The following is an 18,331-nucleotide window of genomic DNA, read 5'->3' on the forward strand; positions in this document are numbered from 1 at the left end:
CTTCGCCATCCTGAACGTAATTGCGCCAAAACTACCCAGGTTTGTCTAGGCACCTGACGTTCTTCAGCTACAATGGATGGGTGTGGACTCCGAGGACGGCATTCATTTTATAATTGCTAATAGCATCTGCGACTGCATCGGTATGAATGCCACTCAGACCTGCCTGATAGGCTTCTTGATCTAGAGGTTCTCTCTTGTAGCGCTGGACCTCCCTCTCTAGATCATGTATGTCCTTCCTGACACGCCTGAGTGGGGGAGATTTACCCACAATATGATGGTTGGGATGAGTCTCACGGTAACACCCAAGCAGGTACTGCAACGAAAGAATATGATTATGCTGACCTAAGGGAAGGACTATTGCCTCCTCATGTATATGGTCCACTGGTGTCAACCCTGCGGGTTCCCACGGCAGCGGGTTTTTACGATACGGATCGACCTAAAACAACAAGATCTCAGTTTCGGCCAGCGGCTGCCAACCCAGAATGTATGTACATGTACCGTGATACTGGTAGCGTAGCCCGACGTCAAGGCAGTGGACGGAAGAAAACAGCAACATCAACAGAAATCATTTGAAAAGTTAAGAAGCGACAAAACAACAAGATCTCAGTTTCGGCCAGCGGCTGCCAACCCAGAATGTATGTACATGTACCGTGATACTGGTAGCGTAGCCCGACGTCAAGGCAGTGGACGAAAGAAAACAGCAACATCAGCAGAAATGGTTTGAAAAGTTAAGAAGCGACATTAATCGACCCCGGCATTAGAATAAATGCCGAATATTATCGCGAAAATATTCTGGAGGGTGTATTAAGGCCTTGGGCACGCAAACATTTTGGCCGCAGACCTTGGATATTCCAACAGGACTCAGCACCATCGCATTCAGCACGCGCCACCCAAGAATGGTTACAACGTAGGGCCCCTCGTTTCATTTCCAGTGCACAATGGCAACCAAAATCTCCGGATACCAATCCGTTGGACTATTGTGTCTGGAGTATTTTGGAAAGCAAGGTTGGCACTAAATTATACCAAAGTGTCGATCACTTCAAGCAAGCGTTTCGCCAGGAATGGGCCAAAATATCGCAGAGCAACATTCTCTTCGGTTGGCTATATGAAAACGTGGACCTAATATGCTATGTTCCGCCACCGGAACTAGAACCCATTACGATCTAAAAATACAGAATATCCGGAGGCACCATTATGTGGGGGCTGTACGAAAACCTGGACCTATGCATACTATGTTCTGCCACAGAAGCTAGAACCCATTACGAACATCAAAACACCTAATATCGGGAGTTATCGTTATATGGAGGGCTATACCAAAACGTGGGCCTATATTTACTATGTTCCGCCACCAGAGCTAGAGCCTATTACGATCTACAAATATCAATTTTTATGCCATCAATTCTGTTCCATTCGCGTAACAATCGATACCCTTTACTCAAAACTTCACGATCTTAGCTTCAAATATATTTCCAAATGGCAAAGGCGTGGAGTACATTTCTGAAAGTTAAGCATTGCTCAGAGTTGGATAAACATTGTTTCCTTATCTAAGTTTCGTGTTTAAACTTTCTTCAACACGTTACCGAAATTTCATTGCATTTTTCGTATACTCCAATGAAATTGCATTACGTCACTGTTACAAATATTTCCGCTTTCTTGATTATATGTGAGTATTTCAGAGAAATATGAAAGACGAAGGCGAAGAAGAAAAAATATAAATTATAGCTTTTTAAATGTGGCGGCGAGACGCGCATACAAAAACGATAACAACGCACTACAAAAGACGAGCGAGAGAAAAAAAATAGAAAAACGAAGACCACAAATAATGACTTTATGAAATTTGTGGTGGAAGCGAAAAAAAATACTCAAAAACAAAAAACGAATCAAAGCGTTTAGAACGCGTGCTGCTCATTTTCTAATGCCAATGACGCCTGCCGCCCCTCAACCCAAAAACCAAACCAACTGGCAATTTTTTTTTTTTTTTTTTTTTTTTTTGTTATTTTGTTGTTTGCAACATTTATGAATCGAAAAAAATCTATTATGGAGCAAAACGGAGATCATCATCTCCAATGAACGGCAAGGGATTTTTTCCACATTTGTGGTTGGGCTGTGTGTGCTCCGCTCCCTCCCTCCATCCAGCCAACCAACATCATTGAGAGGAGATTTCATTGCGCCTCCAATAACTTGCGTACATTTGTTTCAGTTGTGGTCTAATTTGGAAATTATGTCGTAATTACAATACAAAACAAAAACAATGTATTTTTGTTGTGGTTGTTGTTCTTGAAGGGATGTGAGAAATAAAGGGATTTATGATGCGTGAACAATTTTGGAACAAAAAAAAAAAAAAGAAGTTCCCATAAAATCCACCGGTGTGAAATTTAAGCAACGAATATTGATGAAAGTGTTAAAATATGCATCAGAATGAGGAGGGGTACTATAAAATATTTCTTCCACAATTATTCCTTCTACGAATAACTTCAAAATTTTCAATATTCTAGATCACATTACAATCTAATTATCTGAAACAATTAACAAAACAATGAAAAAACGAGTAAAGAAAGACCTAAAGTCGGGCGGGGCCGACTTTATGATACCCTACACCACCTTACTAATTTTGTAGAGCTCCACATAACAGTTTTCAATTCAATTCAATCATACACGCTATGATTATAATTGTAATTTAAAGTTCAAAGAACTAAATATGCCCAAGCATTTGTATCTTATAAGTTCTGACTTGTATTGCCCATTTGGTGCACAATTAACTTGAAATCGCATAAAGATATATATGGGAGCTATATCCAAATCTGAACCGATCTCGATAAAATTTGGCAAAGATATTTCTGAGCTGTATTTAATATATTTCCCTGAATATCGTTGTTACGGAGTGCATATTTCGGCTGTTGGTAACAAATACAACAAATCGGATGAACAATATATATGGGGGCTATAGCTATATCTGAACTGATCTTCACCAAATTTGGCATACTAGCTTCTAGACTCAATACGGTCGCATGTGCCAAATTCCATCCCATTTGGGCAAATATTAGAAGTTTGCTGTACAATAAAGGGTAAATCGGACGAAGTTATATATGGGGCTATATCCAAATCTGAACCGATCTCGATAAAATTTTGCAAAGGTATTTCTGAGCTGCATTTGATATATTTCCCCAAATATTGTTGTTACAGAGTGCATATTACCGCTGCGGAGGACAAAAATAACAAATCGGATGAACAATATATATGAGAGCTATAACTATATCTGAACCGATTTCGATCAATCAAATATTTTCAGGCCTATTTTGGTTGTTTGTGCAAAATTCCATACTATTCGGGCTGATATTACACTTTTGGTGCACAATAAAAGGCAAATCGGACGAAGATATATATATATGGAAGCTATATCTAATTTTTAGCGATTATCTCCAAATTCAATAGGGTTAGTCCTTGGGCCAAACAAATCTTGTTTGGAAAATTTCATCCCAATCGGATAATAAATGCGACACAAGAATACATGGACAGACAGACGGACTGACATGCATAAATCAACTCAGAAAGTAATTCTATGGAGATCCTCAAAAGTAACTATGGGTCTATCTCGCTTCCTTCTCCATGTTACAAACAAATGCACAAAAACATAATACCCTTACCACTATGTGGTGTAGGGTATAATTATAATAAAAAATTGCAGCCAATTAAAAAAGTAGCTAAATTTGCCGGGCGGGCGAACTAGTTGGAAGGAATTTGGACATTTTTTAAAAAAGTTAAAAAATATTGTTAGGAATCATGAAATATAGGGAGTTACCGTTATATAAGGGTCTATACGAAGACGTGAATCCGCGTAGGTTAGGTCATAGCCCTTGAAATATTCAAATACAAAACTTGAAAAAACTCCTGTGGATAATGTCGCAAAAACATCTAAGTGCAAATACGAAATTTGAAACAATACGAATTTTGAATAAAGTCTCAAAAATCAACCAAATTTCGAATTTAGGGAGAGACCGCTATATGGAGGATATACGAGAATGTGGACCTTCAAAATCAATTTTCTGCACAAGCTGTAGTACCCAATAGGAACTTCAAAAACGACATTTTAAACAATTCTGGTGAATATTGTCGCTAAAATCATCCAAATACCGAATAAAGGGAGGTACCTCATATGGGAGGTTTACCAAAATATGTACTATATAGCCCATTTCCATTATCAAAAGTCCTGAAGACCAAACACACATCTAAGTAAAATTTTATCAACCTACTTCAATTCGTCCATGATTTTCACAGACGGACAAATAGACAGACACATGGACGAACATCGTTAAATCGATTTATAATTTTATTCTGATCAAGAATATATATTCTTTGTAGGGTAAAAGTGTACATGTCGAGGGGTTACAAATAGAATGACAAACTCAATATAACTTCCATACTATGGTGGAGGGTATAAAAAAGGGGTTTTTATATCGACAATATCGGGTCAATATTTTTCTGGTACCTCCCCCACAAAAGGTCAACATTTTAAATAGCCATGAAGCTCATAAAACTCGAAAGGAGCATCCGATTACTTTCAAACTCAACACATCTCAATATTTTTATCAACATAGAATCTGGTGCACAAAATGGAATATATCGGACCACTAATTCTGATACCTCCATGAAATTCAAAATAAGAATGGTACCCTTTCCAAACTTCGTGCATTCCAATATTTCTAATAACACAAAATATGGTGTGAAGATGATGTTTTTATTGAAATAAGATCTGTTGTGAAGATGTTAGATATCGGCCCACACCTTCTGGTACCTCCCTCCAACCTCCTCTCATAGCTTGCGAAACACGCAATCGATTCTTTTCAAACTTGGGATTTGTAAATATTTTTCCCAACCAGAAATCTGAGGTGAATATGGAATTTATCGCACATTCCTAAAAAGGTTAAAATTTTCTTTAAATTCTTTACATCCCAATCTCTTAGGCAAATGTACGATTCTTGTTGCACACATAACCTCATTTTGTCTACTTTCCGATATAATAAAGTTTCGCCTTTTTTATACCCTACACCACACTGTAATAATACCCTGATGTCTTTGTACATTTCATTGTAAAAATTTTTGTTTGGTCCAAGGACGAACCCTATTCAAATGACCTGAATTTTGGTACATCCGATAGAATTCAGTCTAGAAGCAAGTGCATCGAATTCAGAGAAAAACGGTGCAGAAATAGCTATAGCTCCTAAATATATATGTTTCATCCGATTTGATTTTTCAGTCCCTCACATTCGCAATATGCACCCCACAAGAATGATGGTTGGTATCAGATATCAAATACAACCCAGAAATACCTCTGCAAATTGTATCAAGATCAGATTTCGATATAGCTCCCATATAAATCTTCAACCAATTTCGGGTTAATTGTGCACCAAATGGCCGATATTTGTCCAAAAGTCCTGAACTTTGGTACATAAAACATGGTGAAAATCGGTTCAGATATTGCTATAGGTGACACATGTACGTTTCATCCGATTTGGTGTTCGAGTCCCCCACATTCGCCTAGAAATACCTCCGCCAAATTTTATCAAGATCGATTTAGATTTGGATATAGCTCCCATAGATATCTTCAACCGATTTCGCGATAATTGTGCACCAAATGACCAATATGAGTTCAAATGGCCTGAATTTTGGCAAATCCGACCGAATTCTGTCTAGAACAAGTTCATCAAATTTGGATTAAAATGTCTCCGTCAAATTTAGTAAAAATCGATGAAGAAATGTTCATAGGTGGTACGATCTATTTCAAATAAATTCTGCTAAATATGCATTTGATGCATAGTGGGGTAGGGTATCATATAGTCGGACCACCCGACTTTTGACTTTTCCTTACTGGCTTTTTCATAGCATTTATAAAGTTTATCAATTAAACTCAATTTTCAATTGGCAAATCAAAAACCCGAGTTACCATCACAAGGCTTCATTCACAGCAACATCATTCATTACGAAGTATAGCAGATAATTGTTAATTACATAAAGAAAAAAAAACTACATATTTCAGTCGTGAAACTTACCTGATGCAAAGCTGTCAATCCATCAACATTGGCGGTATTTATGTCAGCACCCTGTTCGAGCAGTTTCAAAACCTCCTCTTTATCGCCGGCCAAACAGGCGGCCAAAAATATACAACCCGATGAGAATTTGATGCGGCTGCCGCGATCTGGCCGCGGTACGGGCGGCTGTTGATTTGTATCGGACTCTTCCCAGCGTTTGAGCTGTTCGGCACGTTTCATAACGGCCGAATTATTGCGTATATCTAAAGATGTCATCTTGGATCTTTAGCACGGCGATGATGGCGACGATGGTGATGCTGGTAATGCTGCTGCTGCTGCTGACGAGAATGAAGCTGATGGGGATGATGAATGTCTATGATGTGAATTTCGTTGATGGCTCTCGGTTGCTGATGATGTTGAAAATGGGATGGGGATTTTAACGCACTGCAATGTGGCGTTAATGTTGTTTGTTGTTCTTGTTATTGTTACTGTCGCAAACAATTTGTACAGTGCGACACAGTCTGGCGGGCGGGCGGGCTGACTGATAGGCTGGCTGGCGGTGCGTTATCCCCTTGGATAATAATTAAATATCAAGAGGCACGCAATAATGCACTTGCATTCACAGACACACACACGCTCATACACGCACGCAGGCACACACACACACAGGGAGTGTAAAACAAATTAACACTATGTGCGAGATTTGCCAAAAGGCGGGTTGGCTGACAGGTCGGTTAGTTGCTTGATGTTTTGGTTGTAAAATTCCTTTTCTTTTATTATTTTTTTTTTGTTGATTTTGTTTATTGGGTCACTTCTTTTCAATGAATATTAATATTATTATTATTATTACTACTGTTTTTTGGTCACAATAACAATTTGTCACTAAAATTTCTTTCAATTACACGCTATTCTTTCTTTTCTTTCTTTTGTGTGGATTTATAATTTTTTATTCTTGTATCTTTTGTTTTCTTTTGCCGTTTCTTCTTTCCTCACTGCAAAGGAAAAAATAAAATGAATATAAATGAAATATTTTTTTTTTGAAAACATATGGCCATATTTCATTATCATTATGAAATTAAAATTCAAAAAAAAAATAGATAAATTGTTTCTTTCTTTTTTCCTTTTGTTTGTCGATTTAACACAGCCGCACAAAATTAATTTTGACAGTTGGCTCCGTCGCTATTTTTTTTATTTCAGAATCCATTTTCAATGTTTTCCTTATTATTTTTGTTTATTTTGTTTTTGAAATTTATCTATTTAACCGCTATGCTCAATTCAAATAATTCTCACTGCTCTCTTTCTCTCTTTCTCCCTTTCTTGTCTCTCAGTCTCTTTTTACTGGAAATATATTATTTCGATGTTGCCAGATTAAAAGAAAAAGCTATCAGCCTTTGACATTTGACAATATTCTGACCAAAATAGCAATCAATGGAAAATACAATATGAAAGGGAATATATGAATATTTTAATCGAAAATTAAAAGGACAAAAAAAGCATCGAATGAAAATTTGTAATTTTTAATATTGTACCTTCCACCATACTTTAAGTTTGTCATTTCATTTTAGCTCCTCTAAAGAAGTATTTTAGACTTCACAAAGTATATATATTGTTGATCAGCATAATAATTTAATGCAACGATCTAGCTATGTTCGTTGGTCTGTATGTCTGTCTGTGGAACGATACACCCCGATTTTACATATTTTTATGGCATTTCAGTCAAACTTGGCGACCGAATTTGATGTAAAAGGCATTTTGTGTTCCCAACGAACAAAAAACATTCTTGCAAAGAACTGTCCATACCTCCCGATACACTATATTGTACACATTTTAAACTGATTTTTCTCAAAGTTGGAAACTAGGAATTGCGATTGGTCCCACCATCCCCGGCTGATTATAATCATCGATGCAGATCCACGTTTTTGGTATTTATGTGACTTTAGATACATTTTTCAAAGGATTTTTTCTCAAAGCATGTGGGGTATTGGGCCATACCGTCGCTGATTACTAATTGTCTATGCAAACCTACGTTTTCTTTTCTGCTGCTTTTTTTAATTTTTACAGCTACATTATTCAATGTTTTTATACCTTTATAGTGGTAAGGGCATTGTCTTATGTCTTTGTGCATTTATTTGTACTTGGAGAACGAAGTCATATAGACCCATAGTTACTTTTGAATCACTTTCTGAGTCAATTAATGCATGTCAATCAATCCGTTTGTCCGTCCGTCTGTCCATGTATTTATGTGAACAAAAAGCAGTTCGCATTTATTATTCGATTGAGATATTTTCCAAACAATATTTGTTTGACCCAATGACGAACCCTATTGAAATTGGTGAGAATCGGTTGGAATTTATATATAGCTCCCACATATATATCTTCAACCGATTTTGGGTTAATTGTGGCCAAATGGACAATATCAGTCCAAATATCCTGAATTTTGGCACATCCGACCAAATTAAGTCTAGAGGCAAGTACATTAATATATAGCTAAAGCTCCCATATATATGTTTCATCCGATTTTGTGTTTAAGTCCATCACATTCATACTATGCATTCGACAACAACGATATTTGGTACCAGATATCTTGAGAAGCTCAAGAATACCTCTGCCAAATTTTATCGAGATCGGGTCAGCTTTGGATATAGCTCCCATATTTCTTCAACCAATTTCGGGTTAATCGTGGACCAAATTTCCATCCAAATGACCTGAAATTTGGCACATCCGACCGAATTCAGTCTAGAAGCCAGTACACCCAATTTGGAGAAAATATGTTCAGACAAGGCTATAGTCGCCGAAATAAGGCAAATATTTCAAATAAAACCGTACATAAGTTTATTTACATGAGGAGTCATATTTTCAGTCAGCATTATTACTTTATGCAGTTTCAAGAAAAAATTGAAGTGTAAACATCTGGCAACGCTGACACATATATTTCGCCAAAAAAATAGGAGAATGAGAGATCACACAGAAAGTAAACATTGAGCAGCATGAATTTTCTTTTTCTTATAAGCTTTTCAAAATAACACTTCTTATTGGGAGGTTGTTCTTGTTCTCTCAACTCTACTCATTTTCTATCCCACTTTGGGAATTTTTGTTTTCTCTCCCTATCTCCCGCTCTTCAACGTATGTATTTTTTTTATATCGATTCTTTTGCACTTTTTTAATCCGTTTTTGGTATTGATCTCCTTGGATTTTCCTCCTCAGTTGTGTTGTGTTGCTGTGGTTGGGTGTATTTTTTTTTTTTTCATTTTATTTTTCAACTTTTCACTTCACTGCATTTTTCTATTGTATTTGAAAATTGATATATTTATTAGTGGAAGAAAATTGAAAATTGCAAACAAACAATAAATAAATAATCTCATTATAAAATCAGATAAAGATATTTTTTCTTAATATTTGCAAAAAATTTAAATTAATTTTGGTTAATTTTTTCACAATTATCATCACTCAACATTTCTGATTCCACTGACCATCTTAAAACAAAAACACAAAGAAAAATACAACACCAAGAACAAAAAAAAAAATATCTCTTATAAGAAATTTTCAAAATGAAAAATTTTAGACAAAAATTTTTTTCAAGTCATCGAGAAAACGCGACGCACACAACAACAATGTAGCCTTTTTCTTTTGCAATGGAAAACCCGACCGACATACGTTTGTGCGGCTAGCTGGGTTAGACTGACTGATTGGGTTGGTTGGTTGGCTGGCTCGCTGACTGGCCGTTGGAATTGATCTAAAAAGCGCAATTTTCCCCCTCTTTTAGAGCAGCAAGAAAGAAAACAAAAATGAGCTACACAAAATACGCACAACAACAGCCAATGAATGTTATGGTTGGTTGTTGTAGGCCCCAAAACGTAACGAAAGCGTTTCGATGAAAATCATTTGGTTGTTTGTTTTTTTTCTCAAAGCAGAGAAATAAAGCTTCATCTCTTTTGCTGCGCTCTCAACGGTTCTATACTCTTCTATAGAATTCTAGTTGCTATTCTCTCTCGTCTCGTCTAAGATTAGGGTTGCCATGGTATTAAAATCACACACATTGAGATGGAGTCGAGCTAGACCCATAGCTACTTTCGATAAACTCCATAGAAACTTTAATGGATTTATACAAGGTGCAGCAAAAATAATCCTCCTATCCGAAAATGCTATACATTTTACGATTTGCCCCTAATGCGATATACACGTTAATAAACAATGTTACGCTACACTGCTTAAGAACATGGAATATTGGTGACTATTTTTTTGACCAACAATTGGTCGGTGACTTTGGCACAACGTGAATTTCGTCGCAGATTTCCTGGCCGTTCAATGCCTACTGGTGAGACACTGCGACGTTTAACCGCTTGCCTCGAAGAGACTGACACAACAAAAGATGAAGCCAGGCGTGGCAGAGAATACTGCTACTGCGTCTAAATATACCATCCTTAAAACATAATAACATCCATCTTAGCGGGTGCATAAATAAGCAAAATTTATGCCACGTACAGGGTGAGATAAAAAAACTGCATCAAAGTCAAATGCCATAATTTTTACATTTTTTTAATTGTATTGAATAAAAGCAAAAAATTTCGGAAATAGCATCCAATTTTAATATAAGTTTAGATTTGTTCGAATTGGTCGCCTTTGGCACAAATTATGGCCTTCAAACGGCCAACGAAACCGTCACACGCTGCCCGAATGCTGCTCTACGGTATTTTGGCCCATTCCTGGGGAAGCTCTTGCTTGAGAAACTTTTTTAGAGCCAACCTTGCATTCCAGAATATTTTCGCGGTAATATTCGACATTTATTCTGATGCCACGGTTGATTAATACGAGCGGAGAGCGACCATCGGCTGTTATGGCGGCGCACACCATCACCATGGCCGGCGCTTGAGATCTGGTGGCCAACCGAAGGTGCACATTTTCAGCTGACCTCTTTGGCAAGTAAACACGATAATTTTGCTTGTTTACAAACTGCTGGACAAATAATGTTTTCTCATCGGAGAAAACAAAATTCGGCAGTACACAACTTTTGGCCAAGCGAAGCAACTTTTTAGCAGCTATGAGTCTATTTTCCTTCTGTTGCGGTGTAAGTTCTTACACTTTTTGTAATTTCAATGGCCTTACACCGAGCTCATTTTTAAGTATTTGCCGAATGTAATATGTTCAGAAACAAGCCATTTTTCGGCCACTGTGGCGTGGGTTTCGATCAAGTCAGGAATAACTTTTCTCTGGAAAGTTCTCACCAAAATGCTTTTTACGCTTGTCAATGCTTTAATGAGTTGTCACTTAAATAATTTTAACAGCTGTCAGACGAATGGCTTAGAAATGACAGCAGTATGAAGTTGGTTGCAGTTTTTTCATCTCACCCAGAAGCAAAATTCAAATCTGAACTAAAATTGGCAAAGATATTTCTGAGATGTAGCTGATATTTTTCGCCGAATATCATTGTTATGGAGTGCATATTACGGCTGTGGAGGAAAAATTTAATAAATCGGATGAAGAATATACATGGAAGATATAGCTTATCTGAAGCGATTTCCACCAAATTTGACACACTTCCACCAATTTGGCCAAATATTGCACGTTTGGTGCACAATAAGAAGCTAATCGGACGAAGATATATATGAGAGCTATATGTTGTAATTTTGACCGATTATCTCCAATTTAAATAGAGTTCGTCTGTGGGCGCAACCAACGATTAGGGTAAACTATTATCTCGATCAGGCATTAAATGCGACCTGTATATTCTTTACAAAAATACATGTAATACATGCTTGGAACCCTGTTCCAACTGTCCGTCCGGCAATGTCTTTTCAATGTAGACATGATCGTTATACGTGGATTTTAAAGAATAATTTTACTATTTCCTTTTTGTCTGAAATTTTGTTGATAATTAATCGTAGGTTCTTTATTGCGTTTTCAAAAATACCAACTCTATGACAAAATTTCTTAAATCCGTTTTTTTAGGAATAGTGTAATTGCGTGCTCATTTCCCATCTTTTTAAATCTTTTAAGATTCAGGCTATTATATATGCATACAGGTTTGCCCATATTCGACGGATCTTTGGGCCCTTTGGGCCCATTCCAATCGACGAGGCTTGTTCGCAGGCAACATTCTTTGCGTCAATTGAATTTTGTACGGGAACAAATGCAAATCAATGCGAATAATCCGTTGGAAAGTGGACCGAGCCATGCCCAACTTCTGAGAACGTCGTTTTTGGGATGTTCTTGGGGACCTCTGAACACTGGCTCGTACGGCAGCGATATTCTCGGCCGATCGCCTTGATCGACTTTTATATGGCCTCTTCGGATTAGAAAGAGCCTTACCAGTCGAAAATTTTTCATATAAACGCTTAATGGTGTTCTTAGAAGGCGCACTTCCCACATTTTTTAATGTTTTAAAAGCACGTTGAGTTTTCTCAATTGACTTCTTCTGTTGAATGTAAATTTCAACTATTTCAGAGCGCTCGCGTGGCGTGTATTGGTTCATGGTAAAAATCTGCTTGGACTGACGCTTCAAACGCGGTATGTCATTAAGCGATGTGACATCTTTGTCAAAAGTTATGTCGTTGCCAGATGGGTCCGTCGAATATGGCCAACCCTGTATATCTTTTGGAATGATTTTCCTTCATTAATGCAATCTTTTTCTTTTATGAATTTTTTTCCTTGGGTACAATTTTGAGATATTTTGCATGTGTATGCAAGCGTAGATTTATTACAAGCATAATTCCCGATATAATGCTGAACACAGTTGCAAATTATGGTATAGCCCCCATATTTGGGTTGGGTCAGTTCAATGATTTACACGGTTCAGTTTTTGTAATGGTTTTTCAGACCTCTCGAACTGTGGTTTTGATTTTCATGGTTGATTCAGTGTTATTTGTAAATACATTTCAAAATTTTACATATCCCAAAATTTGGCGGCTCAAGTGGTTGAATTAATAAGACCCAAATTGAAATACAGCTTTCGTTCGGCTCAAGTTTTATTTTTCTTGACAGTGGTTTGGTTCACGCTTCGGTTCAAAACGATACCGAACCGTTTTGCAGCCCTTCACATTACAAGATGCTGCCTTCCCTAAACCTAAACCTATATTTGGAGGCATTGCAAGAAAAAAAAAAACATTGAAGTCCATTAGCTATACCGACCATAATAGTATTTCTCAAACCAACCAAAAGTAGTGCTGGCAACTCTTTCTGAATCTAGAAGTTTTCTCATTGTCATCTCATTTCATAATAACAACAATGAGAGAGAAGAGAGAACATTTTCATTTTCCAAAAGCCCAGCATAGTAAGTGAGAAGAACGAAATAAGAAAAGAAAACAAATTGAAAATCGAGAGCAAATAACATTTCAATGTTCAAAACAGCCGATAAAGAAGAAAACTATGGGGAACAAAATGGTTAAATGCAAACAAACACAGGAAAGAAAGTCTCCAATACAATTGAAATTAAACGAAACGACAAAGCAACGTAAGGATGGACGGACAAATGGGGATGGCGATGGCATGGGGATAAAACATAATCACAAATAATAGATGAGAGCGAAAATGAATGGTTGCGCGATCGATCGGTAGCACGGACCCGATCCGACCGGGCCGGGACCGATCGACCAACCGACCGACACACCGCAACTGTTTGGGAATTTCTGAGCGGAAGAGGGGGAGAGTGCCTATGAATATCGAATTTTTTCAAACATGATCGATTACAAATAACAAACGTTAAGTATGTGCAAGAATTTCAGTTGGTGGCAAATATAATTGGGTCTGGCTAGCAAGTGTTCACATTTAGAAATGGGCGATTGTGTGTGTGCGTGTGTGTTTGGTGTTTATTGCTGAACATTTTCAAAAGATATTGAATTGTATATGCTTTTTTTTCGAAGAGAAGAAAAAGTTGCATAAAACTTTTGTTCTGTTAATTACTTGGAAGAAGAATGTCCATTGAGTTCAAGAATGTTGGGCAAGTAGATGCACAGGAATTTGATTGTAATTTCAAAGATATTAGTTGTCAATGCGCAAAGGTGGTAGGGTGTTATTTAGAGTTCAGATTATGTCCCATGTTCAAATAATTTGAAATCTGATTTGGCATACGTATTTTGATTTTGTGTAAAAGAAAAGGTTGTCCAGACATTGATATTATTTCTGAAAATGGAATATATTTTACTCCAAGTTTAGGTACAGCCCTATACAACGCTACCTTCTGATTTTCGTTATTTTAGACGTCTCTGTCCAACCAAATCGGCTGTAACTTGACATTTCCTGTAATTTGTGATTAGATTTAATCTTCAACTAAATTATTCAACGTAAGTCATATTTTATATTCTCAGCCTTATGGCAGCTACATAGGGTATATAAGGCCAAAATGTGCCCCATCGAAATAAAGGTTTTAGACCTTAGGTCTCTTTAAACGAAAAACATTTTGGGACATTTTGAGTCGACACTGCCATACCCCAGGAAATCTCTCGAAATGTGGAAATAGAATTGAATTTTAGAAGTGGTTGGTTTCAATCTAATGGGAACCCTAAAATGTTACAGCCAATCCGTTGGCTGTTTCTTCATCCTCATATAGACCGGTTCCCAAGCTCCAGCTTTTACGATGAGAATCCACTTGAAGCAGCTGACATAATGGCTCATCGGTATCGCCTTAACTGTGGTCTAGTAAAAACTATCGGATTTTTAGAGGTAGGTATTTGTAACTTTAATACGGAAAATTATTTTATTTTTGAGGGACGTGACCTGATACCCAAACTATATAACCTTTTAAAAATGCATGGATATGGGCAATTATTTTTCTTGGATCTTTGATCTTGGATCTTTGATCTTGGATCTTTGATCTTGGATCTTTAATCCCCTGTCCAGTTGAATGATGCTTTTAATCCTAAGTCCTTGCCGAAACCCTGCTATTGCACAAAGTATTACATTTAGATAATTTTTGTTCGGGAAGCCGGTATAGGACATTGCACCGAACAAAATTGCACGTCCTGACGGATGGCTGTCTATTTAATAATAGTATCACATTTAGAAAAACATTTTTCGAAGTCCGTCATCTAAAAAAGTATTAAATTTGAAAAACATTGGTTTGCGTAGCGCATATTGGCCATATTCATAGAAGTCTCAAGCCCAGACCAAAGACCAGCTACTTAAAAAAGTATCAAATTTAGAAAAAAAATTGGATAGGGCAGCGCGTAATAGAAACCCTGATTTTGAGTCCCTTCTCAACTTTGTGGGGGTTTATAAAAAATCCGGGTCCAAACCGTGAGCACTTCTTAGATAGATATTTTCATTAGCTATAAAATGATTCATTGGTCTTGGATTCGGACTTTCGGGTTAAATATAAGATATCGGGGCACAAATATCTACCACTAAAAAATAAAAAAAAACAATTGATTGTAACCAAACTAGAATTGTTCCGTCAATAGGTAGATCGTTCGACTGGGAACCACCCCGAGGTTAATTCAGCAAGCCATTTAATTTCCCATTAAATTGCTATATCCTGGAACCAACAAAACTAAATGAATTTACAAACGTATTTTAAGAGGGCTTTCTTGAAATCAGAAATGGATCTCGATATGATGGCACTTGACTTAATCGCACTTGATCATTGTCATATTAGGTCTCTGATTGCAAGAACTTCCGCTTGAACAGGCCAGAACCTTCATCCATTTTGGAACTGTCTGTGTAGATAGACAGAAAATTCACCACTCAACCAATCATATAAGGCTTCTGCGATATACATCTAATGTAGAATGAGAACAAAATTCAGTAGCGAATACTTTACAAGAAGATAATTTCCTTCCTTGGTATCCTCAGCAAAGGCATCGTGGGCAATATTGAACCACAACAAAATTGGTACCAGGCACGTGTCATTTGTGGACGCTATGCCACACTTTTTGAGGGCGACAATTACATGTTTGGAGAGCAGTCACCCATGAAAGATTAGAAAATGAATTCGGAGTCCTGAAACTTTTTAACTGCAACCTTGATTGCAAGACTATGGTGTCAATGTTAAACTCCTATCTCTAGAAAAATCCACTTCACATCAATGGCCATACAGCTAACAACACTGTGGTGATGAATGTGAAACTCGATGTTCAGATCTATGAGCAAATTATTACCGAATTTCGGTAATCGGCCTTTGGGTTTTTATGGATTTTGATAAAAGCCTTATTTACACCGAACATGATTTTATAAAAAGTGTTTCAATTGTCAATTCCTTGGATTATACATCAAAACTAATGACCGATTTCGCAAAAAAACGTGTAATTCGGGGGCTTATTTTCTGTTGAAATAAGGTTTGCCATGGGTGGCAACGCCTACCACTAGAATAAATTTGTAAAATCAGATATAAGTTAGTTTGTTTCAGTAAATATTGTTGCCTATATATTTTTTTCTTTTAATAACTCATAACTAATACTTGGTTTTTAAAAGCTGTATTCAGTTCTTCGAACCCCTCTTTAGTAATAATTTTAGTAATAGGGACACACATAATGTATATATTTAACCAACTTTTTTCAATTTTAAGTCATTTAGAAATAACTCCACAACCAGCAAACCTTATTTTACTACATTGTTACACTTGTTTCCATCTCTGATCGCAGTGACTATGAATGACAATGGCAACCCTATCGAATTTGACAGATCTCCACACAAACTGACATTACATTTGTTAACATTATTCTTTACCAAATTTCACTGGAATATTGTGCAAATTATAACTTTTGATATGAAAACACGATTAAATATTATTAATCAGTAATAATTTAATGGTTCCATTTAATTTTATGAAAAGAAACACTACACAAAAGAATGCAAATTGCATCACATTAAATCGCACTCTCTCTTGAATTATTTTATTCGCTCTCTTTCTTCTCACCGCGAACAACGGCATTTGACATGAATTAAATTAGCCGCTGGCTGGCTGCATGCAACTCTCAAAGTATTCCACCAAAATATGACAGATATATTTTCACTAATTTTATGCACTTTTTAGAAACAAATTCAACAATATAATTTAACTTAATTTAATTTGCACTCTTTGTTAAGTGCTCAACAACAAAATGTTTATTTGCACTTTTTTTGGCCAGCACAATTCAAAAGGCCAACTACACCAATCAACAAAATCTTTTGCAGCAAAACTTTAATAGATTTACAAAAGGCAGAAAGAAAAACAACAAAATAGCACAAAACACAACCCAATAACGACGACGAAGACGTCGTCGTCACCGTCTTCGTTGTCTATACAACACAACACCGATTTTATTCTTATTTATGTTGGCCTATATAGTTCCGTTGTATTTTCTATAAGGGGGGTTTTGCTGCCGTTTTTCCCGAATTGTTTGACCGACTACCGCCGATGGGAGGGAGAAAGGGAGGTGGAGCCCGCAACACCATACGCAGTCTACTAGTACATTACAGGAAAGAAAAAACTTCTACTCTTTGTGTAATAGTATTTGCTGGTTGGTGCTCTTCTTTGCTTCTTCGTATGTATTCACTACAGAATCTGATGGCTGACTGCCTGACAGCTTGATTTTCTATGGAGGTTTGGGTTTTTCTTTTTTGCATTCTGTGTTGTGTAAAAATTGATTGCCATTAATTTTTCTTTCACTTGAAATTCTTTCGGATTGCATTTGTTTCGAAAATTGTTACATTTTCCATGGCATACTTTCCACATAGGTACCTACTAAATAGCAATTTTTCTATTCTACTTTTGCGTAATTCTTCACATTCACTTGAAAATTTCTTTTAATTTGTTGTGGGGAAATGTTATCTTGGCTTTTTTGGGATGAATTCTCAGACAATTATTTCGTCGTTTTCTTTTTATGCACTCAACAACTCACTCGCTACACACAAACACAGATACACTTTTTGTGGCAGACAGTAGAAAACTAAAATCTTGTTGTATTTCTATTTATACACATGGAATTTTCTTTGTTGCTGTTTCGTTTATTTGATCACCGAAATTCCGCAAATAGTAAAATTACGAATATTAAACGCGTTACCGAATAAATATCACTTATTTTTCTATGAAAAATAAAGCACAAAAATATGTTGACTGTTGCTCGGATTTAAAGAACGAAGTCGTTTGAGGGACTGTAATTGACGCCGTAAACGACACGGTTGCTTTTCTTTGCAATAGGAATGTATAGATCGATTTTCGATAAATGGTCTTTTTTGTGCGAGAACTGCGGAGATAAATCGATTTTTTTCTTGGTAGTTAAATATTATTTTTGAGAAAATGCATATGTGCAAGAATGCAAAAATTTTACTAACATACATATTTTTCCTTTTTGATGTCGAAAAAAATGTGAAACTAGTACATTCTTCCTGATTCT

At 36.6% G+C, this 18,331-nt stretch overlaps 1 protein-coding gene across 14 annotated transcripts in view; it reads right to left on the bottom strand.

Annotated features, from left to right (window-relative positions):
- LOC101890302 (protein phosphatase 1 regulatory subunit 12A) overlaps window positions 1-18,082 on the bottom strand; it is a 154,990-nt gene extending 136,908 nt beyond the window's left edge. For 8 of the 14 annotated variants that reach the window (XM_059131303.1, XM_059131301.1, XM_059131304.1 and 5 more), the window contains exons 1-2: window positions 17,705-17,761; window positions 6,048-7,018 (exon numbers count right to left, since the gene is read on the bottom strand). In XM_059131303.1, the coding sequence (XP_058987286.1) occupies window positions 6,048-6,302 (255 nt within the window). In that variant the 5' untranslated portion in view covers window positions 6,303-7,018; window positions 17,705-17,761. Of the gene's footprint in view, window positions 1-6,047; window positions 7,019-9,496; window positions 9,633-17,704; window positions 17,763-17,998 lie in introns of those variants that run through there. The other 6 variants (XM_059131299.1, XM_059131302.1, XM_059131308.1 and 3 more) reach the window with 6 other exon arrangements.
- Between the last annotated feature and the right edge of the window lie 249 nt (window positions 18,083-18,331).

Source organism: Musca domestica, unplaced genomic scaffold (genome assembly GCF_030504385.1).
Source record: "Musca domestica strain aabys unplaced genomic scaffold, Musca_domestica.polishedcontigs.V.1.1 84, whole genome shotgun sequence".
Taxonomy (NCBI): Eukaryota; Metazoa; Arthropoda; class Insecta; order Diptera; family Muscidae; genus Musca; species Musca domestica.